Source organism: Indicator indicator, chromosome 1 (assembly GCF_027791375.1).
Source record: "Indicator indicator isolate 239-I01 chromosome 1, UM_Iind_1.1, whole genome shotgun sequence".
Taxonomy (NCBI): Eukaryota; Metazoa; Chordata; class Aves; order Piciformes; family Indicatoridae; genus Indicator; species Indicator indicator.
In genome coordinates this window covers 126895995-126922936 of record NC_072010.1, presented here as the reverse complement: position 1 = coordinate 126922936, position 26942 = coordinate 126895995, and the positions used below count along the sequence as shown (strand labels likewise).

At 42.8% G+C, this 26942-nt stretch overlaps 1 protein-coding gene across 1 annotated transcript in view; it reads left to right on the top strand.

Moving 5' to 3' along the window:
• Positions 1 to 5786: 5786 nt before the first annotated feature.
• The window catches only part of POLA1 (DNA polymerase alpha 1, catalytic subunit), a 229094-nt gene continuing 207938 nt past the window's right edge, over positions 5787 to 26942 (top strand). Inside the window, exons 1-11 of the mRNA XM_054396054.1 lie at positions 5787 to 5909; positions 6961 to 7057; positions 8477 to 8557; positions 9710 to 9825; positions 10076 to 10138; positions 10912 to 11010; positions 14067 to 14262; positions 14493 to 14664; positions 15546 to 15724; positions 20874 to 20986; positions 21412 to 21528. Of these exons, the coding sequence (XP_054252029.1) occupies positions 5787 to 5909; positions 6961 to 7057; positions 8477 to 8557; positions 9710 to 9825; positions 10076 to 10138; positions 10912 to 11010; positions 14067 to 14262; positions 14493 to 14664; positions 15546 to 15724; positions 20874 to 20986; positions 21412 to 21528 (1356 nt within the window). The remainder of the gene's footprint in view (positions 5910 to 6960; positions 7058 to 8476; positions 8558 to 9709; positions 9826 to 10075; positions 10139 to 10911; positions 11011 to 14066; positions 14263 to 14492; positions 14665 to 15545; positions 15725 to 20873; positions 20987 to 21411; positions 21529 to 26942) is intronic.

Here is a 26942-nt window from a genome sequence, read left to right as displayed (position 1 = left end):
CAGGCTGAACAACCCCAGCTCCCTCAGCCTGTCGTTATAGGAGAGGTGTTCCAGCTTCCCAATCATCTTTGTGACCCTCCTGTGTTGGTCTAGTTTCTATTTTGCATTTACATTTTAGAGCTTTAACATCCTAATACCAGCTTCAGGTAGGAAATTAAAATGAACTGTGCTGCAAACAAAAGGGATTTATAGACCTGGTAAGGAAGGAATCTAGCCTTTGAACATAAGTCTGCATTATGTTTATTGATACATTTCTTAATATTTCTGTTATAGTATTCATATTTTTATCAGTTAATTTCACATGTCTTCATATTTCTATCAGTTAGCTTCCTGTGAAGAGCTTTGAAAACAAAATGCTCTTGGTAAGCAGTAATTTCAGATTTTATTTTTAATTTTTGTAATCTGTTCTCCTTTAGGACTCTCCCCCATACAGTTAAATAATGCATATTGAAATGTCATATGAATAGCATGGTTTAGTAAGCAGCTGCTGACATGTAGTCAGAGCTGCATCATATTAGATGTAAAAACTTTCAGTTAATTGAATGGTAACATGAATTAATTCAGATCAATGTAAGGATCAAAAGTAAGAGAATGAAATACTCCACACCTGTAGGACATACACATAGAGCATATACGCTCATATCCTGAGCAGTAGCATGTACACACATACACACAATTCTCCACAAAGACAGTCTGTACTTAACAGAGATGTTAAGATGGACATGGTACAGGTGAATTTGCCACTTTGCTATAACTCAAGGTTTACTTGCATTCTGGTTTTTATACCACCCCTCTCGGTTTCAACAGACTTTTTTTCCATCATCCAAAAAATGACCAACCATAAGCTTAAAATCTAATGTCTCCATCTGAGTTTTAATTTTTTGTCCTATTCTCTTTAAGACAGATCATGCATGCCCTAGACAAAAAGGAAGACAAGAAAAATCCTCAACATAATAATAATTTTGTCCATTTAACTTAGGTTTGATACTATCCTTCATTTGTATTTTCAAATGTTAATATATGCCACTGTTTGTTATCTTGGAGCTCTAGCAAAGAGTTTGCAATATTTTTGATTCATAACTTATGTATTTAAATTACAGCACTAAGAAAACAACATGAAAAAAAATCTTTGTCACCTTTCGTTGAAATCTGGGAGGTTCCTGGGCTTCCTCTTCTGTACCTCGTTTTTTGCTGCCTACCATCTTCGTTACTTTGCTTCTCTTGCACTCTTCTGCAGCTCTCCCACTTTCCTTGAACTGCACAGCAGAATTCCCACTTCTTGTATTTAAAAGACAACTGAACAAAACTCATGCCAAGTTCTTCTTGTATGACTGTCCCAAAGGAGGTTCAAAGATCAGCTCAAAGTAATCTGCTGTGATAAAGCCATTTAGCAGAGGAAGTCCCAAATCTTGCTGTTTTCCACCCCTCCAAGCAAAGTGCATCCTCTGCCTTTCCTTTCTTTCCTCTGCAGCATTTAAATATGCTTGTTACGCTGCTGTAGGAAACAGACCCGTCCTTGTTATGGCCAGAGATGAATGTCAGGATTGAACTAGCATTCCTGAAAAAGGCTTTTGTCTGATCTGTGCTGTCCCACAGTGGAGCTATGGCAACAACTTCAGTTTGGTAAATTAACTGTATCACTGTGTACTGGCTCAAATTGTGGCATCACCTGAATGACAAACACGCCATGCTTCATCTTAATCAAAAGCATCAAAATCTAGTCAATTCCAAAGCATATGAAAAGTGTATGTGAAATGCAGTATACCACTCTATTAAAACTGAAGAATTTTGTGACATGGCTTTTTTAGAAATGTTTATCATAGCTTGAAAAGAAAACCTGAGTAACTTCAGAATTTGAATCTCTCATCATGCTTGGTGATCTTATTTTGTGTATATGTTTTAAAAAAATAAACCAAACAGTGGGTACAGTGCATCCAATGGTGGAGGACTGGTTCTGTTTATCCCCACTGGTCCTATGCCATGGAATCACAGAGCAGTTTGGGTTGGAAGGTACCTTAAAGATCATCTAGGCCATGGCCATGGGCAGGGACACCTTGTGCTAGATCAGGTTGCTCAAAGCCTCATCCAACCTGGCATTCAACACTTTCTGGGTTAGAGCCTCCACACCTTCTCTATTTATCCCTACTTGCCTGAGCCAAGGGATTCATGTCTCTATGTCCCCCAGAGGTGGCTTGAGGGGAGATCAAAACTACCTTTTCTTCAGAACAAATGACTGCCCTCTGTAGGTCAGGCAGGCATTCCTCCTAGAGCTGTCAGTGTTTCCAAGGATGCTGGTTTGTCACAGCTAAGCTGATCTAATAACTGCTGAGAGAGGTGGTCTCATTCTCTCAAGTGCCTGGAAATGGGCATTCTGGTTGTCAGGGTGGGCAGTCTCTCCTGGCACCATGGAAGTGCTACAGGTGGTTAGGGTGGCTCTTCTGTTTCCACCAAAGACAAGGTCCAGCAGTAAGAGGTAGCACTGAACTTGGAAATGGGTAGATAAGTTAGGAGGATCAACATCTGGTACTTTTTACTTCTCTCATACCAATGCAAAGGAGCTGTTGTGGAGAAAATAATTTCCATTTTCAGAACCATGAAAATCCCCTTGTAGATGGTTTAAAATAGTCAGTATATTAAGCCCAAGCAACACTAGCTAAGGGTCCTACAATAGCATATTGCCTGTAAAGGCAGAATCCTGTTCATTCTCAAATGGCTCTGAAGTGTGCTGGTGCTACCTGCCTTTGTAGAAAGCTGGAATCAGTGCCCACATAATTTTTTTTTTATGAGCAGCAAATGCTCCTTCAAAAATTCTGGAAACGAGGGTGGTAAGTTCTTTGGGTAGTAACTGGACAGCAGTGATGTTTTTGGAAAAAAGATCAAGGTTCATCTGTGGTGAAATAGCACAAACCTTACCAGTTCCCTAGGTAGTGAAGGCATAGGCAGATAAAACCAAGCCATGATAGATGACTTGTAAAGCCTGAATTGTCTTAACTGAGACTTTCAAAAACGTTTCCAATTATACTTGAAACTGAAATACACCTGTTTCTGGACACAGCTCTTGCTCCTGGACCGAAGGATGGTGTGTAAAATTCTTGACATGTTAGTGAAGGTATCTCTGTAGCATTAAGATGACCAGAATATACTTGACTTCTCCATCCCGACAAAGTCAGATGTAGGGAAGGAAAAAGCTCAAATAAATCTCTTCTCTGAGCACTTGGCCTTTTAAGAAATCCAGTCAGAATCTATTTTCTCATGTTTGGCAAGTAAGGATAAAAAAAAAAGTTCAAGGGATTTGGGAACTAGGAAGGAATCTATTGTATCACCTGTTTTGTCACTAGCTTCCTGAAAAGAGAACTCTCCTGACGGAGTTCCTGAAAGTTGTGAGACTGTAATACCTTCTCTAAATATGCAAAAAAGAAAACCATGGGTCCTGTTAATGTTAGTCGCAGTCTTGTCATGATCACCCACCTAACTTTAGTGGTTATATATTCCTTAAAACAGTGCCTGAAACGCTCCTTCCCCCTAGGAGGGACTGATCTACTACTGACAACGGTGATGCAGGTAGTCCTTGACTCTCACGCTGCAGACCGACTTTAGTTTTCAGATTGCTGACATCAGCTGCCACGTTCTCTCCATCCAGAAGTGGGCATTTACGTGTTTTTGCCACAAGGCAAGGCACTCTCTACCGCTGCCGCGTATGGGCCCTCCATCCCGGCAGCAGGCGGCAGTCCTGCCGGAGATCCCTCAGACGCAACTCCCGGGACGGTGCTGATCTGTTGCTACAGCGCTCACACGCTTCTCGGGTCCGCAGGCTACACCAGCGACTGCAAAGCCGCAGCTCTAGCGGCAGGCCCAGCCCGTCCGCGCAAACAGCCTGTGGCGGCTACCGTCACCAGCCCAGGCCTCGGCCTGTAACCGCGCCGATACGCGCCCCGGCGGCGCAGGCCTCGCCCAGGAAGTGGCTCCGCCTCGCCTGGGGCTTCCTTCCCGCACTCGGCCTTATGGAGTGAGCTGGACAAGGGCCTCGCTTTGCACCCCAGCGGTGGCCAGCACTCCTCCCGAGCCCACCGACAGCCGCCGCGCGTCCCCCGCCCCCGGGCGGTGGCACCGAGCCCGCCCCCGTGCGGGGCGTCCGGAGCCACCGCGGCTGCTGATTGGCTGTCGCCCCGCCGGCGGCTCGCTGGGCTCCCGTCTCGCGCCACTTTCGGGAGCCTTGGCGCGAGCGGCCGCCATGGCCGAGAGCGGCGCGGGGCCCCGGGACGGTGAGTGAGGCCCGCGGGGCGCTCGCGGGCAGCGTGGGCACGGGGCGCGCTAGCGCCTAGGCCGGCGGCTTCCTGCCGCCCTTGCCCAGTGGGGCGGCGGTTGCCGTCCGTTCTGTTTTAGGCGCGGGAGAAGTAGGATGAGGAGGGAGCGCACGCGTGCGCGGCAGGCAGTGCTCCGGGAGCGTCCCCATTCCGCGGTGGGCCCGGGGCTGAGCGGTGCTGCCTCAGCAGCGGGAGCCCCTCCCGTTCCGTCCCGCGTCCTCCCGCCTTGCGGTTACTTGTCGTTGTCCAAGCTCGGGGGAACCCTCTCGGCGTTGGGGGAGTGTTACAGTGGGTGGGGTTTCTGCCTGGTGGCGGGCGCGGGCCGCGCAGCATCCCCGCCCCGTCCCGCTCCCCGGCGCTGGTGTCCGCACAGCGGTGAAGCTGAGTTATCCCGGGCGGGATATGTTTGCCTCCCCTGCACAGGCTGCTAGCTCGGGCACGCATAGCCTGGGATCGCGCTGGTATTTCAGTGCTGAAGGCGCCGTCCGGGTGGGTGGTCTCCACTGGAGATGAACATAGTGTTTGTCTTAGGAGGAGCACTTCTCCTTAACAACTTGCTTACAGTAAACGCGAAGAATTGACAGAAAATCTTGTATAAATGCACACAACGTTTTACGTATTTGCGTTTTTTTTTCAGACAGTGCAAATGCCCTTTTTTAGCCCATTCTAGCCCTTAGCAGTACAAATCCTTAGCTATTTGTTGCAGCCACACTGTCTAGATACAGGTCTATATTTTGGCTTCCTGCTGTCACCAGAAAAGCTGAACGGTTTGGCTACCCGGCCTGGCTGCTTGACTAGCCCTTGTCACAGAACCCATTGTCTTGTTTCTGAGCTAGCTGTCTGCCTTTCTAACTTGGATTGGGACCATTCATTGTTTCTCATCAGATAAATGTCCACCCCACCAAAATGAAGAGAGAGGAAGAGGTTGAGAGAAATGCAGAGCACCTTGCTCTGGGTTGTGAAGGGAAGAATATCTAATAGGAAATGGGTCAGCATTCTTCTGCTGTCAACAAATTGCTACTTCATCTCAAATCTAGCTGCACTCTTAAAACATTGTGAAACCACCTGAAAAACCTCATTTCTGCATGGTAGCAAAACAGGCCTTTTCCAAGTCTGTCTATTCCTGAGTTGTCATGGAGACATGCAAAATAAAAGGAGTTGGAAGTTGCCAAGGAAAGAGTGTGTCTGTGGGGGTTCCTTTTCAGATGAGGGTTGATCAGATTTGAGAGGTGCTGTGGAAAGGCATTAGTAGCTTCTTGCTGAATGTGAACTGACAAAGTCTGATCTCTCTGTTTGTGACCATGTATATTTCAGATCTGGCATGTCAAGAATCACCCTTGACTGTTTTAGCCAAGTACAATCTCTGTGTTGATTTTAAGCAGAGCTGCAGCCAGCTATTAATACATCACTGAACATTAAGTACCAAAGATCACAGCAGCTCATTACTAAAGTTATTTCTCGTGTTTTTAATTAATTGCAGCTATGTGTGAGCCTGGAAGTTTTGCAGCATCACGTTCTAAACGTGAGAGGAAATCTAGAAGAGGCCAGCAAGAAGCCCTGGAACGTCTGAAAAAAGCCAAAGCTGGTGAAAAACTAAAATATGAGGTGAAAATTCCTCATCCTTTTTAATAAAAAAAAAAAAAAGAATGTGAGCTCAACTGCTTAATTAATTTATACATAGCTAAAAGTTACAGGAAACAAAATCTGCCTTTTAGATCAGCTTTTGTTTTTTAGCAGTGTATGCTTTGATTCCAGCAATACTTGTTTCTTTCTGTTTTCAAAAGTAAAACTATTATATTGACAGCAAGTCAGACATGCTTGAAACTGCTTGATAAATATCCCACAGGAAAGGACCAACTTAAAAAAAAAATGTCATTAATATTATGATAGGAAGTCCTTTTTTTTTTTTTAACCTCAGATAATTTTAAATTTTAGTTTCAAAGCTTTGAGTGACCAAAATTAATGATGTGCTATAGTTCCAATAAAGAACCCAAAACGTAAGTATTTAACTGGTGGTACTGAAACCTGGCAGGGTAATATTGATACTGCCCAAGTAATTGTAATGCCAACAGGAAGTGACTTCCATCTTGAGGTGGATATATCTAAAGAAGGCTGGAGTGCATGGATCATTAACATCTAAATCAACTGTGGGGCACAGAAGAGCATCTTCAGCATTGTGCTTGGGCACATCAAATCACCTTTCTTTTCACTGAGCTTGTCTTGGTGTTTGAGAGTTGAGCCAAAGGTCAGAAGTCTCCATTGCTAGGCTTTATTTTATTTTAATTTATTTTTATTTTAATTTATTTTTATTTTAATTTATTTTTATTTTAATATATTTTTATTTTTATTTTAATTTATTTGTAATTTTAAAAATTTTTATTTTTTTAACATGAATTGAGCAATAAAGCAAGTCAGTTTCAAATGAAATCTCTGCCAGTGCTTCAGTAGATTTTGATTTTCAATCTACTGTGATAATTGTAAAAATTGGTAACTTAGTTCTTTTTAGTGCCACTGCCAAAAAAGAAACTTTAACTAAATAACTGTGCTTAGTTGTGAACAAAGTAACTGTGTAGGAAACCATCTATGTTCTTACTGATAACTTGGATGATAAATAATGCTATGGGTACTGTTAATACTTGGTATATCCTAACTGTAGGTTGAGGAGTTCACAAGTGTTTATGATGAAATTGATGAGGAAGAATATTCCAAGATGGTCAGAGATCGTCAGGATGATGACTGGATTGTTGATGATGGTAAGTGAAGAGTCTTTTGGAGAGGTTTATTTGTTGTTATAACTCAATTAGGCCTCCTAATGTTTGTGATTTGAGGTGAGTTACAGTTAGTGCATCCTTACAAATTGGTTTAGGAGACAAGGAAAATACAAGATTTTGTCTTTTGCATTGTTCTCACAGGAATGGTAGTGAAAATATTTCTTTGCTAAGAAGTGGTTTTGATTTTTTTTTTCTAGTTATCAGTGATGTAACGTTAAAAATCATAGACTCATAGAATTGTCAGGGTTGGAAAGGACTTCAAGGGTCATCTAGTTCCAACCCCCTGGCCATGGGCAGGTACACCTCACACTAGATAAGGTTGCTCAGAGCCCCATCCAGTCTGGCCTTAAAAACCTCCAGGGATGAGGCTTCTACCACCTCCCTGGGCACTGTAATTGATAACAGAGTCATAGAACTGTTTTGGCTGGAAAAGACCTCTAGGATAATTGAGTCCAACCGTTGACCTAATACCATCACGGCCATTAAGCCATGTCCCAAACACTTCTAGGGATGGTGTCTCCACCACCTCCCTGGGCAGCCTATTACAATGCCTGACCAGTCTTCCTGTAAAGAATTTTTTTTTAATATATATCCAATCTAAACCTTCCCTTGCAAAATTTCAGGCCATTTTTTCTCTTCCTATCACCTGATACTGAGGAGAAGAGACCAACCTTCACCTCGATACAACCTCCTTTCAAGTAGTCTTAAAGAGCAATGGATTCTCTCCTCAGCCTCCTTTTTGTACAGACTAAATAAACACAGGTCCCTCAGCCATTCCTCATAAGACCTGTGCTCTAGACCCTTCACCAGCTTTATTGCCCTTCTCTGGACATGCCCCAGCACCTCAGTGTCCTTCTTTTAGTGAGAGGCCCAAAGCTGCACACAGTATTTGAGGTGCAGCCTCACCAGTGCTGAGTGCAGAGGGAACAATCACCCCTACTCTTGAGAGGCACACTATTCCTGATACAGGCCAGGATGCTGTTTGCCTTCTTGAGCACACTGCTGGCTCATGTCCAGCTGGCTGTCAACCAACACCTCCAGGTCATTTCAGCCAGGCAGCTTTCCAGCCACTCTGTCCCAAGCCTGTGGTGTTGCATGGGGTTGGTGTGTCCCAAGTGCAAGACCTAGAAAGTTAAAATCAATTTGATTGTCTCTGTTGATTATGTTCCAATATTCTCTATCCTAAAACAAGGACAGAGAACATGTAATCATCTATTTAGTCTAACAGAAGATAAAGCTGAGAGTGCTGCAGTTTTTAACAATTTGCATTTATAACTTCTGCAAATACATTAAAAGGGGAAAAGTGTTTGAATATGTAAACATTTTGGTTATGAATATATTTAGAAACATCAGAAGATAGGATTTAAAAAATGAATCTTTACCAATTTTGTTTTTCTACAGATGGGATAGGTTATATAGAAGATGGAAGGGAAATCTTTGATGAAGATCTGGATGATGATGCTCTTGGTCCCCGTAAGAAAGGTATGTTGAATGTGAACACTGTAGAATGATTTCCAGTGGATTTTAAAAGGTACCTAAACCTGACAATCTCGTGGCATTGGTTTGTGGTGGATATGGCCAAATGATGTTACCTCAAAGCTCTGTAGTTCTATGTCTCTAACAGTGGATTTTGTTTAGCCACTGGCTGTAGAAGAGAGAGGTCCAAAATTTAGGTCAAATTACTGCTTTTACTATTTGGGCATTACTGGAGTAATATTACTTACGGTCTTCTGTTGAATATATATTTACTTCTAGACCAAATTCAGGGAACTGCTTGAAAAAGTCCAGCACAGAGCCACAAAGATGATGAAGGGAGTGGAACATCTGCCTTGTGAGGAAAGGCTAAAGGTCTCTTTAGCTTGGAGAAGAGGAGACTGAGGGATGACCTCACTCATGTTTATAAAGATGTGAAGGGCCATGTCAGGAGGATGGAGCCAGTCCAGTGACAGGACAAGAGGCAATGGCTGCAAGCTGGAGCAGAGGAGCTTCCATGTGAACATAAGGAAAAACCTTTTTCCTGAGAGGGTGGCAGAGTCCTGGACCAGGCTGCCCAGAGAGGTTGTGGAGTCTCCTTCTCTAGAGACATTCCAAACCCACCTGGATGCATTCCTGTGTGACCTGCTCTAGGTGCTCCTGCTCTGGCAGGGGTATTGGACTGGATGGTGTTTTGAGGTCCCTTCCAAACCATGACATTCTGTGAAATACATCTAGGAATGACTACTAGCATGCATTTAAGGATCTGGAATCAAATGACTTAGAAATAGTTAGGAAGTTGGTGGCAAACAGCAATTGAGTCTGTAGAGAATTCAAGCACCTGGACTTAGGTGTTTTTTGTTTTATGGAGATGCTTCCATGAAAGGTATCTTGGTCCTTTTTCTGGAGTATGAGCTTTAGTATGCAAAGATCGTCTCTGGTGAGACTAGGAGAAGTAGAGTGCTGACAGGATTTTGTTTTTGATGTGTGTTTGCATGACAGCCATTGCAAAGCTGGCAGCAAGTGAAAGGCAATCAAGCTTCGTTTCAGCCAGCAGTGTAAAAGTGGAAGAACTAGACTACCTTAGCTATACCTGCTAACCAGACCCTTAAACGTTGACCTATTCTGATGTAGAATTCACAACTTTACGTCTTTCTGTAGGAAAAAGTGGCAAAACTTCTACAACTGATAGAAAGAACATGAAAAAGTCTGTGGTGTCAAAACCAAACACAATTAAATCAATGTTTATTGCCAGTGCTGGGAAGAAAAACACAGATGTAAGTTTTTAATGTTTTTTACTTTAAACATTTCTAACTTATTTGCAGTGTTCTAGTGGGAGTGGGATAAAGCAAGGATCAATTTCAGTTTCTTGTGTCTGGCATGACATAAACTCTCTTTCAGTTTGCTGTGTTTGGAGTGTTCCTGAAAACACTGTTTTGTAGAACTCCTTTAGTCATTTGTTGCTGGTCTCCTGGTTTGGTTTGCACATATAACTTAGAACTGCTTGGCTAATCTGTTATCTTGCAGAAAACTGTGGACCTGTCAAAGGATGATTTACTAGGGGATATTCTTCAAGATCTTAATGCTGAAGTAAGTGTATTAATAAAATCTTCTTGAAAGCCCTTAATCCATTATTTTTTTCTTGCTGTAGAACATGTCAAGAAAACAAAGTGGTTCTTAAAAGCAGACTATCCAAGATTGATGTCTTCCATATCACATCTGCTTGGCATACTCCACTTACGTATGCAGTCTACCTACCTATGATCTCCACCATGGAGAAGTTGCATGACTCTCTTGGTTTGATAAGCCAAAACTACAATGTCCTATGTGCTGTGTTAGAGGTGGTTTATATTAATGTGATGTAGAGCTTTGGAGTTGCTGTTTGCTCTCTAAAATCTCTTTTGTTATTAGCTGTTGGTAAGGATGGGTATAAAATACCTGTACATGTAAATACTATAAAAAGGGTTCTCCTCTAGTGTGCCAGTACTGAAAGAGCACTTCAGCCTTTCTTAAGGCATGTGTGCACAGTACTATTGTTTCAGCAGACATGGGGAACATCCCATGAGATATTCTGATACTTGGAATTTCAATAGCTAATGGTAGCTTTGATGCACCACAGTTTGAAAGCTGTTTCATTTATGGATGACAGTTTTTCTCTCAGACTGTTTACCAAAAAAACCCTCTAGTACCTGTCTTCATGGACTGATTGCTCAGGGAACTTACTCTTTTTATGTGGCTGAGCTGTATATCAGGAGGGGCAAATGAGAAATACTGATGGCCTTTTTTCTCTTTGGCAAATGTTACTGAAAACATCAAACACTACTTCTTCATTTTGCCATTTTCTCTTTTCTTCCAATATTTAGAGTGTTCAGTTAAGTCCTCCACCAATTGTAACACTGAAAAGGAAAAGATCTGTTGGAGTACCACTGAATCCTTTCTCTGTGAAGTCCCAAAGTCCTAAGGTAAAAGCAAAAAAAAACCCAACCCCATAAAAGTTCTCATGAATAAGTATTAATCTGTACTTTGGTTGAATTGAATACTGTTGTCTTCTTTCTGCTTCTAGAAATTAGCTTCCTTAGCAATGTTACTGTGTAACTTCATGCTTTTTTTTCCTCTCCCCCTTTCATGTCAATACATAAACAGAATACAACTCTTCCTGTAACTTTACTATAGTAGTAGTATAAAGCTGTTAGATTTGGCAGGTGAAACTATTCATACAGTGTTGGGTGCATCACATAGAGGTGAGCTTATGCTTTGTTTCTTTTTTCTTAGGAGCAGAATGTGGCAAGGAAAGGGTGATGGGAAGTGAAATAAGCAGAAGGAAGCATGGGTGTGGGTGTGAAAAAGGATAAGAAATTCATCTTTGCAGAAGTGGAAAATTGAAGTTTTACCCTAGGGGAAGAGGTGTCTCCTGGCTTAGTTGTGTCTCCAGACAGGATTTTGGCACCTATTTATTTTCATCATAGACCTCCAGAGGTCTATGTGGAGACATAGCTGCCCTAAACCCTTTCCAGGGGCTTGATCTTGGGGAGGGTTGGACAAGATAACCTTCAGGAGTCCCTTCCAACCCAATGTGTTCTGTGATTCTGTAATCTTGGAGGGATGGGCTGCTAAGGACGGAAAGATAACATTTTCTTCAAAGTTCTGGTAAATGAGAAGGACTTCATAGCTGCAAATACAATGAGGTATTTGATGATGAGTGTCTTTAGAGGGCAAATAATGTAGAGTTGATAAATCTGATTGGTGAAACTTTGTGTAATAGTGACTTTTGTTGAAAATAATCAGTGGCACTCATTTCAACAATTGTGTTGAAGCCTAGCAATAATTGAAAAAGAAAGAAGTGCAATATAGTAAAAGAGAATCTTTGTCTTTATGATACAAAACTAATCACTTGTAGTAGGGAAGGAGGAGAAGGAAATTGACTCCCAAACATGCTGTCCTAGGATGAGGAATAGGAGATTTTAGACAAGGAAGCAGGTAAAGAGATAAAGAGTGCAGCTTTGGAAAAATAAATGAGCCTAAAGTCCATGATGTCACTAATGCTTTCTGCTTCAGGAGACAAGCATCAGTGTAAGTATGAATAAATTCATTTGGCTGAGCTAGCAAAAAGTTGTTGGTGAAGGTAGATTTATGTTTTAAGATGAGTGAAGGGCAGAGTTTGGTGGTAGGCACACTAGAAGTAGCTGCACTGAGATGAAAATGATAGAAATGATTGTGTGCACCTCTGAATTCTGTGTTTATAGGTTACAGCTTTCCTCTAAGGTAAAGCTTTTGAAAGTTGTTGATTGTGGTGGAGGCCACTTCATACACATCTGCCATAAGAAGAGGTCCTACTCCACAGAGGTTTGCTGTCATAGGGGTATTCTGTCTGAATAACAAACTGAAGAGTTTAAGCTTGCAAAGCATGCTGAAATGTGATTCCTGTTTTCCTCACTCTCCCTGTCATGTCTGTGTAACAAAGAATTTCAGTGGAGAAGTACTCTAGTTCCTAGACCCATTGTGTCATGTAGACATCTTGTACTCATTATTGGTATGAACAGATGTAAACTGCCATATTGGCCTTCCTCAGGCTCTGTCCCTGCCTGACACACATTGTCACATACTCTGTTGACACAGGTTTTAGTTAAGGAGTGGAGTAGTGCTATGTGAGAAAAATAGTGAAAGTAACCACAAACTTAATTGTCAAACATGGCCTGTTGTAAGGTGCTTTTTAAAATTACAGTAGAAACACACCAAAGCAGAAATAATCACAGAAATCACAGAAACATTCAGGTTGGAAAAGACCCCCAGGATCACCAAGTCCAAACAATAACCCTACTCTGCAAGGTTCACCCCTAAACCATATCCCCAAGCACCACATCCAAACCACCTTTAAACACATCCAGGGTTGGTGACTCAACCACCTCCCTGGGCAGCACATTCCAATCCCTGACCACTCGTGCTGGGAAAGTTTTTTTCCTAATGTCCAGTCTAAACCTACCCAGTCACATCTTGAGGCCATTCTCTCTTGTTCTATCACTAACTACCTGTGAGAAGAGACCAGCAGCAGCCTCTCCACAACCTCCTTTCAGGTGGTTGTAGAGCAATGAGCTCTCCTCTTTTCCAGCCTCCTCTTTTCCAAACTAACCATCCCCAGCTCCTTCAGTCACTCTTCATCAGATTTACTCTCCAGGCCCTTCACAGGTTCCTTGCCCTCCTCTGCACTGGCTCCAGCACCTCCACATCTCTCTTGTATTGAGGTGCCCAAAACTGAACACAATACTCGAGGTGTGGCCTCACCAGAGCTGAGTCCCAGGGGACAATCCCTTCCCTGCTCCTGCTGACACAGCATTTCTGATACAAGCCAGGATACTTTTGGCTTTCTTGACCACCTGGGCACACTGCTGCCTCCTCTTCAGCTGCTTGTCCATTAGAACCCCCAGGTTCCTTTCTGCCAGAGAGCTTTCCAGCCGCACTGCCCCAAGCCTGTAGTGTTTTTTGGGGTTGTTGTGGCCCAAGTGGAGGGCCTGGCATTTGGCCCTGTTGGAGCTCCTCCTGTTAATGTTGGGTGATGCTATAGAATTTAAAGTTTACTTCTGAGGAGTTTAGCTATCCATATTGCAAAATATGTGGAGCTTTTCCTCTAGGCCTGGTTACTGGATCTGCAAATAGTGAGTATAAGATTTCTTGGTTTGTTTTTGTTTCTTTTTCCTTTTGTGCTCCTTAAGAGAATTTTTGTTTTTAAACTCATGCCTACATGCAGTAATAAGGCAAGGAACAATGGGTTCAAACTAGAACAGAGAAGATTTCAGCTCAACATGAGGAGAAACTTCTTTACAGTGAGGGTGACAGAGCACTGGAACAGGCTGCCCAGAGAGGTTGTGGAGTCTCCTTCTCTGGAGACTTTCCAGACCCAGCTGGATGCATTCCTGTGCAGACTACCCTAAGTGATCCTGCTTTGGCAGGGGGGGTTGGACCTGATGATCTCTTGAGGTCTCTTCCAACCTCTAATATACTGTGATACTAAAATTTCTTTCAGGCAATCACCCCTCCACCAAAGAAAGCTCCTGCTCATCTCAGAAAGGAAACTCCTCCTCCAGCTTCATTTCGTCCTAAACATCCCAATTATGCAACAAAATCTTTTGTGGCCTCTGAAAATGAGAATACCAACCCTGTGCAAAAAGCTACAGAAAATGGGGGAATAGTGAAGAAAATAGAAGAGAAAGCTGTTGAAGGTACCAAAACCAAATAAGAACTCAGTTCTGGAAACTCTTTAAATATGGCATTGTGGTGTTAAAACACTTCTTAGTTTATGCTAGTTAGATGCTTAATTTAAATGCACTATTTTGTTTGCATATTAATAGTGTGTAGGGCATTGATGCACATAGCATGCTCTGTATGCATACTAATGTAGTGATGATGACTAGGACAGCATAGTAGAATGTCCTATGTGCAACACTTCCAGATGATGATGATCAAGCAATGATGGATTTTAATGAGGAGGACTTTGATGAACCCATGGAAGCAGAGCATTTGGAGACTATACCTGAGACAGCTGAAAGCTTGAAGAGAGACAAGGACACTCAAAAGAAAGAGACAAAGCAACTGGAATCAGAGAAGAAAGAGACATCTGCCTTGTAAGAATCTCTTTTTTTTTTTTCTTTTTTTCCCCCCTTCCTTCCACCTAGAAGCCTTCTAGTATCCATAAAGCTTAGATTTCTCTTCATGTTTGTCTTTGTCAGTGGGATAATTGCAATGCAAACAGATTGATGGCAATGCTATGTGATTTTTTTTTGTAGGGAATTTAAGAATGGTGATGTTGAACATGCTGATAGCTACTTCATTGAAAAATACTTCATGTAGCACATGCCAGCATGTATTTCAGCACATTGAGGTGACTCAGTGTGGGTATTGAACAAGGAACTTTTTGCCAATAAGCACAAATTGGAATTGCTGACAATGCTGATTCTAAACAGCTATGAAAATATTTCATAATGTTAGCTGTAGTTCAGAGTATTATCACTTAAAATAATCAGAAGTAGGAGAGAACTGGGGTTTTCCCCCCCATTTTTTTTTATCTTTTTTCCCACTGGATTGTTTTGAAGAGTCTTGAATCATGTTTTCCTGACTTTAAAGTTTAAAATATCTCAATAATCAAAAAGACTTAAATATTTAATGAATGAAAAGAGCATTGTGGAAATGATTTGTTGTTCCCACTGAGCAGCTTGTGTGGGTGGATGGATGTATTTGTTATGTAAAGGGTTAAATGACCAAGACTGAAGTAGGAGGTGGATGACTTTTAAAGCCCTTGCATTGTGTACTGAGAACCAGGTTTCTGTGTGGCTTTCTCTTTCACTCTATCCTTGTCAGAAGAAATCTGAGGAAAAACAGCTGTTGGAAGTGTTGCTTGGGAGTGGAAAGACTAACAAAAGGTGTGAGAATACAGGGCTGAAAAAATGCAAACCAGAGATAGTTATAGCAATATATATAGTTTACTTCTTGTTTCTTTCTTCTGCAGAAATTATTCTCTCCCAGGTGACTCATGCTGGGACAGAATCGATGAGGATGAAGCTGATCTGGCGGTGGCAGAAGTGCAGCTTGACCCCAACCTCCTTCCGCTTGTGAATGGGGAAAATGGTGATCAAGTCTTAAGATTTTTTTGGCTGGATGCTTATGAAGATCAGTACAGTCAGCCAGGTAACTGGTGAAAGCCAGAAAATGCCATTCTGCTTCCTTTTGTGTAATTGACATTCCCAGTCCTGCCTGATCGTGTCTGGGCTCTAGAACCTGTGCATTCTTCCCTTGTTTTTCTACACCTGTGTCCTCAGCACAGGGCACTATGACTGGGTAAAGTAAGAATGTTGTCTCTTCCTCTAATATAGTAGTAGGGAGGTACAAAGGGAGCTACTAGGAACAGTAATTCCTAGTAGGAACTTTGGAACTAGGAACAGTAGTTTCTAGTACAAAGGGAACTACTAGCTCTTCTCAATGTTGCTGGCTCATTTGCCTTCTTCAAACCCTGTACACTCCAGGAATAAGATGATTCCTTACTCAATGGTGCAACAGTTGACCATGCTTTCTTCTTGTTTCTGGAAGTGTGTGTTAAGTCCTGGTGGTTTGTTAGAAAGCCTCTACAACAGCAGTTTCATGATTTTACACAAAGGAAAAGTCAGTCTATCAGGGGAGGAAGATTGCCTGAAAAATACAAGTTCTATCTAAGATACCTTTGTTCATACTGTCTAAATCTTGAATATTCCTTTTGGATTGGCATCCCTAAGATACTTTGTGCAGTTGAAGTGTGAATACTAGATCATGCAACACCTAGAATGTGATGTTTTCTCTCTGTTTGTGCCACTTGTGAATCCTGCAAAAATACCTGTAGAATCATAGAATAGTTTGTGTAGGAAGGGACCTCCAAAGGTCATGTAGTCCAACGCCCCTGCAGTTAGCAGGGACATCCTCCACTAGATCAGGTTGCTTAGAGCCTTGTTGGGCCTGACCTTGAAGATCTCCAGAGATGGGGCCCCAACTACCTCCCTGGGCAACCTGTTGCAGTGTTCCACCACTCTCATGGTGCAGAACTTGTTCCTAACATCCAATCTAAATTTGCTCTTCTCTAATTTCAAACCATTGCCTCTCATCGTATCACTGCAGGCCATTGTAAACAGTTTCTCTCCATCCTTGTAGGCCTCTTTCATATACTGGAAGGCCACTATTAGGCCTCCTGGACCCTTCTCTTCTGCAGGGTGAACATCTCCAGCTCCTTCAGCCTGTCCTTGTAGTGGAGGTGTTCCAAGCCCCTGGTCATTTTTGTGGCCCTCCTTTGAACCCACTCCATCAGCTCCATGTCCTTCCTATGTTGAGGGCTCCAGAGCTGGATGGAGTATTCCAGGTGAGGCCTTACTGTTTTCCAAACTGCAGCAGTCTCACCTCAGCCCTGCCAAAAGCAGTCATGTTCACATCTGTTCTTCCCATCCATCCTCTTATTTCATCAGCAGCTTTAGGGATCTCAGGTTTCTGATTTGTGCTTTACGTAGTTTTACCGGAAGGTTCTTCTGGATGTTGTTGAAGGTTTTTTGGGTTGATGCTGTGATCATTTAGTCAGATACGTTTCTTTGCTACACCTTTTGTTGTGAGTTGGGGTGCCAAACTTAAATAGGAGACTGCTGAGCTGAACAGCTTGCTGATGGGAGTGGTAATAATCATAGATACCGTGGTGAAATCAATAGCTCTAATATAAAATTGCTACTTTTAAAGGCCTCACTATTGTTCTTTTTTCTTTTCTTGTGTGTCTTCTAAGTCAGTGGTTGCTGAATGGAACATAATTATGAAAGGATTTCTGTTCCTCGCATGCAAGGAGTGTTCTTTTCTCATTATGACTTTTTCAGGATGGAATAATAAAGCCTGCACCTGTTTTCAATTAGTAATGTAGAAGGGAAAATTTCGGTACTGCTTTTTGTTTAACATGTTCATGATCTTTGTTTATGCCTCATTTGCTGTGATGTCAAATGCATTGCCTGAAGAGTAAATACTATAGCATAATCATAAGACTCTTTCAAACTTAATGGCTTTTTGGAGGCTTACTTTTCTTAACTCCCTTTACTATCTTAGACAGAGAACTGGAGAATTGTAATCCTATTAGCATTTTAAAGAAGTAATGAATAAAAACTGCCCTTGCTTTCCCCTCTGCTAAACATTTTCCCTGTCTCTTGTCTTTGCTTGCCTTTTGGTTCATGATCTCTCTTTTCACAGCACTTTGTCATTTTTTATAAGCTTTACTTTCATTTTTTCCTTCCTTCTTTCTATAATCTGCCCTATAGGGGGATAGGGCCTGATATGATATCTCTTCTCTCATTCTGGGCCCCTCACTTCAGGAAGGATATTGAGGTGCTGGAGCAGGGCCAGCAGAGAGCAGCGAGACTGGGGAGGGGGCTGGAGGAGAGGCTGAGGGAGCTGGGGCTGTTCAGCCTGGAGAAGAGGAGGCTTAGAGGGGACCTTATCACTCTCTACAACTACCAAAAAGGAAGTTGTAATCAGGTGGGGGTCAGGCTCTTCTCCCAGGCAACTAATGACAGGACTAGAGGGCATGGCGTGAAGCTACACCAGGGGAGGTTTAGGTTGGATATTAGGAAGCACTTCCTTACAGAAAAGCTGATTAGGCACTGGGATGGACTGCGCAGGGAGGTGATGGAGTCTCCATCCCTAGAGGTCTTTAAGAAAAGATTGGATGTGGCACTTGGTGGCATGGTTCAGCTGATGTGGTGGTGTTAGGTAGTAAACTGGACTTGATGATCACAGAGGTCTTTCTAGCCTCAATAGTTCTGTGATGCTGTGATTTCTCAGTTTTACATGTGAACCGTCTCTGAAAACTCTTTGAAGTTAATCCTGCTATTATTTTACGTTTGTGCAGGAATGTTGTGGTGTTTATGTGTGGGGGGGATTGACTAGATCATCTCCAAAGATTCCTTCCACCCTAAATCACTCTGATTCTGTGAAATCTGGGGATGGAGGCTACTTACTTGTCAATGCTAGAGTTGATTGAAGTTTGTCTTCGTAATCCAGGCAGCATTTTACTCTGTCTTTGACTGGCTCATATATCCTTCTTTCTACCTCACCTGCTTGTGTATACACCTCTGACAGGTTAACTTCTTCATGCACTTAGTATTACCAGCTGTTCAAGCAACCAGCTGCTGTTTTGTAGTCTCTCCCTTAGTTTCATCTTTCTGTGTGATACAAACTTACCTGGGTTTTTTATCCTTTAAAAAAAAAAAGAAAAAAAAAAGATTTCTGGGGACAAGAATTTTGTCTTCCCAGTCACTTAGATCTGTAATTTCATCTCTTTCTAGATCCTTTTGTTCAAACTGTATATATCTTAAAGATTGCCTCTGCATTAAAAAAAACCCTTTAAGATATTTTGTGCAGCTGAAGCTCCTATCCTTGCTCTCATCATCTTCAAAACCACAGTGCTCTCTGTCCTTGACAAAAGTAGTCTTGTTCACATCTATTCCAGGCACTCAAGGAATGATTTTTCTTAGCCTGTCACTCTGCTTCTGTCATTCATCTTAGTGCACCTTCACTGATTTATCTTCCATCTAATGGAGTAAGAGTGGTGCCTTCAGAGCTGATAGATTGTGTGGCAGGGATGAATTAGAACTTTTGACCAAGGCCTTGTTTGTGCATCTTCAGACCAAGGAGAAACACAGGTTCCAAAATCTTCTTTTATGTGAAACACTGCTTTTGGGACAGTCTCAGCTCTGATATTTGTGATTTCATCAACGGTAACATACTGCAGGAAGAGATTCTTTCTGGTTATGAAATTCCAAATTGTTTGGAAGTGGAAGGGAGCTCAGTTGAAGCCAAGCTTTTGAGCTGTACTTGGAAGTTTATTTTACTTGTGAATCACAAACCACATGGAAGCCAGCTGGCTTTGTTCTGGGTTATTTCAAAGTTTAACATCACTTTGTGAGCAGTTTGCAGCATTTTGTGCCAATGCCAAGTTGTCTGTGGCTCAGAGATGTGCATGTACAATAGTGACATAGTCCACAGTCAAGTCAGTTGTGCTAGTCCTGCTTTATGTAGGCTTTGTGAATGTCTACCCTACTGTTTTAGCATCCAAGATTTCTTGTGATGTTTTGGTGTCCTCATTTCTCAAAAATAGTCAGTTGAAAGTTTTTTAGAGTTTACCATCTTCTAGATGTTCTCTTCAGAATGTATTTCTACAGGTTTTATTATTAGTAGAGTCTTAATCTCATGGTACTGAAGTGCAGGAAGTGCAGAAATTACTTAGTTGTGCTGGTTTAGGTGGAGAATGAAAAATTGCAGATAATGCAGATTTCAGGAGTGATTGACAGCACAGGCATTTTTATTATCTCCAGCTTTCACAGACTTCTCTCTCCTCCCTCCTTCTCCTCAAGAATTATCAAACTAATGTAGGCAGAAATGGATATCAGAACAGAATTCTGAGATTGGCTGTGGGATGCCATTTTGAACTTCACATATCAAGGTTTTACTATAGTGATAGAGACATGGGCAAAAAGAACTGCACAGATATCTGTTTGTAAAGATGCTGTTTAAAACAATTTAGAATAGTATCATAGAATAGTTTGGGTAGGAAGGGACCTCCAAAGGTCATCTAGTCCAACGCCCCTGCAACAAGTAGGGGCATCCTTCACTAGATCAGGTTGTTCACAACCTAGTTGAGCTTGACCTTAAAGATCTCCAGAGATGGGGCCTCAACTCCCTCCCTGGGAAACTCCCTTTTGCAGTTTTCCACCACCCTCATGGTGCAGAACTTGTTCCTGACACCCAATCTAAATCTCCTCCTCTCCAATTTCAAACCATTGCCCCTTGTCTTGTCACTGCAGACCTTTGGAAACAGTCCCTCTGCAGCTTTCTTGTAGGCCTCCTTCAGGTCACTATTTGGTCTTCCCACAGCCTCCTCCAGGCTGAACAATGCCAGCTCTCTCACCTTTCAGGTACTGGAAGGTCACTAGTAGGTCTCCCCAGAGCCTTCTCTTCTCCTGGCTGAACAACCTCAGCTCCCTCAGCCTGTCCTCATAGGAGAGGTGTCCCAATCCCCTGATCATCTTTGTGGCCTTCCTCTGGATCTGCTCCATCAGGCCCACGTCCTTCTTGTGTTGAGGGCTCCGGAGCTGGATGCAGTACTTGAAGTGAGACCTTACCAGAGCAGAATGTGCTAATATATCGGAATAGTTTATTATCTGGGGACCTGAACCAAAAACGGTTCTGTTTCTCTGCAAGAATCACAGCAACCTGCTTTATAGGCAGCATAAAGATTGATTTAAGAACTGCATATTGAATTCTTTGCTTTGCCCTTCTTCCTTAGGTGTGGTGTTTTTGTTTGGCAAAGTTTGGATTGAATCTGCAAACACTTATGTCAGCTGTTGTGTCACAGTGAAAAATATTGAGAGAACTGTTTATCTACTGCCACGTGAAACAGTAAGTATATCTTTTAAGCATGTCAGACATAAGTACCTTTCATTCTGCTTGTGGCAGGGTATGAGTTTTAGTAGCATGTTTATGTTGAAGCCAGTGTTGTCTGATGTAGGTGGTAAAGTATATGTTGGTATATCACAGGTGAGAAGCAGAGTAGTGTTGTTGCTTCCCCCTGACCCTAACTGACAACTGCAGACAAGTTTTAACCTAGGGGCTTGTTACTTAGGAAATAAAGTTGTCTTGATGCATTATTAGAAATCTGTTTTAAATCATAGTTTTGAAATCTGGGGGCTCTTGGCTGATTGTGTTGTAGTTTTCCCTTAAGGAGGGGATTCATGATTCATAATAGCAAAACAAAACTCAGCTTATTGGTGATGTCTGCTGACATTTTTTTTGCTAATCTGTAAAACCTGACTTCTGTTTTTGAGGAACTGGATCTGTCCACTGGCAAAGAAACGGAGACTCCAGTAACTATAATGAGTGTTTTCAAGGAATTTAATGATTGCATTTCACCAAAGTATAAGATCATGAAGTTCAAATCCAAGGTTTGTCTACAAGTATCCTATTTTGTCCTTTTCTGGTTCTTAAGGTGAAAAGCCTGCTGAAACACTGTCCAGTGGAGGAGGTTTTGCTGAAGTGCAAATGTATAAGTGTACCTGCTTGTTAAAGGTATCACAGAATCACAGACTGTTAGGGATTAGAAGGGGGGACCTCAGAAGATCATCTAATGCAACCCTCCTAGAGGAGGTCACACAGGAATGCATCCAGGTGGGTTTTGAATGTCTCCAGAGAAGGAAAGGGTTGTCAAGCATTGGAATGGTCTGCCCAGGGCAGTGGTGGAGTCACCATCCCTAGAGATATTTCAAGCAGTGTGAGGACCTGGTGCTTAGGAACGTGGTTTAGTGTTGACCCTTCAGTGCTGGGTTGAGGGTTGGACTTGATGAGCTTGGAGGTCTGCTCCAAACAGATATATTCTGTGGTTCTGGGTAGGGGAAGTAGAAATGGGGAGTTTGTGTGGGGAAAGGTGGCTAACATGCAAGTAAGGGGAAAAGATTTGTTCTGAGTGAAGTGCTCAGAATGTGTCTGGCAAAGCTGGTTTTCACTGGAATTACTGGATGCTGTGGAATTTTGTTGTAATTTTTCCCAGGCTGGCCATCTTGTGACTGTAGGAGTTGTTCCTGAACAGGGAATGCAATGGCAAGTAAAAATGCAGGAAGCGTGGAATTTAACAATATGTACATGAGGAAATACAAAACCAAGTTCATGGTAATTTAGGTTGGAAAGACCCTTATGAGGTTGTCTAATCCAAAGCTAGAGTATTTCTGGAAGCTGAGTTAGAGTGAAAATGTGAGCAGTGTTTCTCAAATGGCAAATTCATGCAGGACATGGTGGATCTTCATCAATGTGTACATCATTTGGGGGAGACTCCTGTCATTAGGAGTTTGTAAGAATATGTTTGAATTTTTTTTTTTTTTTTGGTCAAGCTTATTTTCTCAGAACTCTGATTCAAACTTAGATTTTTCATTTTTTTCAGTGTTATTTTTCATGCATAGTTGATTATTACTTAGTTGTTATGTATGGGGATCAAAAATGAAGGAATTTAACAGGGAAAAAGCAAGTTTGTAGTGGCTCATTGTTGATTCACAGATTGCATTGGGTTGGAAGAGACCCTCAAAGGTCATCTTGTCCAACCCCTCTGCAGTCAGCAAGGACACCTCCAACTAGACCAGGCTGCCCAGGGCTACATAGAGTCTGGTCCTGGATGTCTTCAAGGGTGGGGCCTCAACCACATTCCTGGGCAGCCTGTGCCAGTACTACAATGAACTTCTTCCTGACATCCAACCTAAATCTACCCTGCTCCAGTTTCAAACCATTGCCCTGCATACTATCACTCCAAGCCTTTCTGAACAGTTCCTCCCCATACTTCCTGTAGGTCCCCTTCAGACACTGAAATGCAGCTGTAAGGTCTCCCCAGAGCCTTCTCTTCTCCAGGCCCCAGAGCTGTACACTGTACTCCAGGTGAGGTCTCACCAGAGCAGAGCAGAGTGGCAGAATCATGTCTCTCCATCTGCTGGCCACACTTCTTCTGATGCAGCCCAGGATGCCATTGGCCTTTTGGGCTGCAAGTGCACACTGTTGGCTCATGTCTGACTTCTCATTCTCCAGTACCCCCAAGTCCTTTTCACCATCTCCCAGCCTGAATGGATATTGAGGGTTGCTGTGACCTAGCTGCAGGACCTTACACTTTGCCTTATTGAACCTGATGAGATTCTCCTCAGCCCACCTCTCCAGCCTGTCCAGGTCCCTCTGGATGACATGCTGTCCTTTAGGCTTAACAACTGCACCACTCAGCTTGGTATCCTCTGCAAATTTTCTGAGGGTACACTCAACCTCACTCTGTATAACTGATATTGAACAGCACTGGTCCTGAGACAGACCCTTGAGGGATACCACTTGTCACTCATCTCCATCTGCACATTGAGCCGTTGACCACTACCCTTTGGAGGCATCCAACCAATTCCTTATCTACTGGACAGTCCACACATCAAATCCATATCTCTCCAGTTTAGAGAGAAGGATGTTGTGGGGAACTGTTTTTAAAGCTTTACAGAAGTCCAGAGAGATGACATCTGTTGGTCTTCCCTTGTCCACTGATGTAGTTACACCATCATAGAAAGCCCTGAGCTTTTCAGGAATGAGAGAGGAAACTCAATTCTTCATTAAGAGAGGACACAAGTACTTCAGAAATGGAAGCAGGGGGAAAGGCCTGTGAAAGACACAGCTGAGAGAATCTCAGGAAACCTCCATGTGTTCCATGGTTTATTTACAAATGTGAGTGAGCTGATGGAGTAATAAAGTTTAACCTTCAATGGTGGCTTTTAAAAATCACAGAATATGTCTGGTTGGAAGAGACCTCAAAGATCATCCAGGCCAACCCTCAAGGTAAACCATATGCAGGAAGCATCTGAACTCTTATTTCTGATGTTAGTTCAAAGCTTACCAAGTTTTACAGAGCTGGGAGTAAAAGACCCAACTGTGTTGTCTGTGACTACATTGCATCTGGGGTCTTTGGGTGTAACATGGGAATAATCCCTGGGAGGAACAAGGAAGTAGCAGCTCTAAGGCACTGTTCGCATTTTACCTGGAATATTATAATTCTTGATCATCATGATAAGGAAAGATTAACTCAAGGGACAACAGGTACAAAAGATGGTAATTAACAAGGATAAGAAAAGGAGAATCAGTTACACCAGAGAGAACTCTGAAAGAGCTTTAAGGGTTTTTTTTTTTTAGCCTACTAAAGTGAAGAATAATAAGACCTTTTTGCTCTCTAAAAACATTAAAAGAGGATGAGCAGCAAGAAAGCTATTTAAAGGACAGTTTTAGCAAAAGAAGAGATTTATAAATTTTAATTAATGAATAAATTAGGCAGGATAGTTGAGAGTGCAGAGTAGCTCTGGAATAACCTGCCAAAATTGTTTCTGAACAGTAGGAGTTTGAATTGATCATACTCTTCAGTAAACTGATTTTCACATGGCCCTCCAGATTTATTTTGCTGGCATAATTTTCTGTTGATTTTGGTAGTTACTGCCTCCTGGAAGGGTTTAAGGAGAACTGGAGCTAGTAGGAGGCTATGGCATTAGTAATGTGGGAGACAAGAGGAAAAATAGGATTGAAAGGCAGGGCTGTTGGTGGGGCCTTTGGAGGTATTCAAGGAAGGTCTTAGTTGTAACTCAGCTGTTCCAGCTTAACAAATTGACTGTGAACAAGTGGCACCAAATCTGGAGAAAAGAAGGCTCTGGGGAGACCTTAGAGCAGTCTTCCAGAAATATCTGAAAGGGGCCTACAAGAAAGCTGGGAAGGGACTTTTTACAAGGGCTTGTAGTGATAGGATGAGAGGGAATGGCTTCAAGTTTGCAGAGGAGAGATCTAGACTGGAGATTAGGAAGAACTTCTTTCCAGTGAGGGTGGTGAGACACTGGAACAGGTTGCCCAGGGAGGTCATGGATGCTCCCTCCTTAGAGGTATTCAAGGCCAGGTTGGGTGAGACTTGAGCAACCTGATGTAATGGAAGGTGTCCCTGCCCATGGCAGGAGGGTTAGAACTAGATGATCTTTAAGGTCCCTTCCAACCTAAACCATTCTGTGAATCTATGAATGTGGTCAGGTTTACATTTTTCCAGCAGTCTTTTGGCTGCCCACAAGATAACTGTTGGAGTAGTGGGGTCACCCTGTTCCTGTGTTCTCCTTTTCTTTTGTGCTTCTCTGAGACCTCAATTTGCCTGGAGTCATCATCTTTCTTTTTATTGTAGTCACACCACCAGACATGTCATGTTGTTATACAGCCCTGCAATTGTGTTTCCATAAGGGGAGTGCAGGGCTCTTAAATTGCAATGGTGGTGGCACTCAGCTGAGAGAACTCTCCAAAGAATGATCTCCACACTTCTGTGACTATGTGTGGTTAACACCTAATACTCTTTAGAAGAGCTCCCCTATTCTGTGATGTGCAGCCAGTGTTCCACTACTGTAGTGTTAAGGGTTGGTGCTTTGAAAGACTTAAAAGGCAAATGTCATTTTTGGCAGTCATGTAGAGCTCTTCCATCATGATCTGGAAATCAAAAAGGTTACCAGCATGCCTGCCATGCACCTAGACTTCTTTTAGTCAGAATACCCAGCTTTGTGGTTATGCAGAGAGGTTAGCTGCATGCTAGGCTGCATCAAAAGAAGCATGGCCAGCAGACACAGAGTGGTGATTCTGCCACTTTGCTCTGGTGAGACCTGAGGTGGAGTACAGCATCCAGCTCTGGAGCCCTCAACACAAGAAGGACATGGAGCTGATGGAGCAGGTCCAGAGCAGGGCCACGAAAACCATCAGGGAGCTGGAACACCTCTGCTTCCAGGACAGGCTGAGGGAGCTGGTGGTGTTCAGCCTGGAGGAGGCTGTGGGAAGACCTAATAGTGACCTGAGGGAGGCCTACAAGAAGGCTGCAGAGGGACTGTTTCCAAAGGCCTGCAGTGATAGGATGGGGGCCAGTGGTTTGAAATCAGAGAGGAGTAGATTTAGATTGGATGTCAGGAGCAAGCTCTTCCCCATGAGGGTGGTGCAACACTGGAACAGGCTGTCCAGGGAGGCAGTTGGGGTTCTGTCCCTGGAGATCTTCAAGGTCAGGCTTGACAATGCTCTGGACAGCCAGATGTAGTGGAGCATGTCCCTGCTGACTGCAGGGGAGTTGAACTAGATGACCTTTGGATGTCCCTTCCAACCCCAACCATTCTATGATTTACATTGATACAAGTTGTTCTGTGTGTGTGTGTGTGCGTCTTGGCCATGCCAGCACCAAACTTTGTCCCTGCAAACAGATACACTTGAGCCCTATCATTTCCTCCTGCACCTGCTGCTAATTGTAGCTTCAATGGGTTGCACTGCTGCCAAGTTAGCAAGTCTTCACAAATCAATTTGAAAGCAGCCTTACTCCACTTAGGAACTTAGCAGCTAATCACTGCTGCTCGTTTCTGCTCTCTGAAGGGCCACTTGAAGGGCAGATTACTCTGCAGCAAAGCATTCATTCACTGCAGTTATGACCAGACGCTGGTGTAATTGAGCTGAGCTCTGTGGAATAACGCAGATGAATCACTGCAGCATACTATTTTTACACTGTTTTCAGCTTCTGTGTGCAATAAGAACTTCTTTGTAAGCCTCAGAGGGTTTTTTAAAATTAAAAAAAAAAAGGGGGAGGGGGCACCAGTAATACATGTGAAAAAACCCCACTGCATTGCCCTCTGTTGTGTTACAGCTATGATGTGCTGTTCATGTGAGGTGCTGCTTTGCTTCAGCAGTTCAGGTCTGCATTTGCATGCTAGCTTGTAATGCTGTTCTGATTTCATAGTGGTGCTCTTGGATCAAGTTACTCTCTTCTCCTTCCATGAGCTGTTGATGCCATAGTTGTTTCTGCATTTGG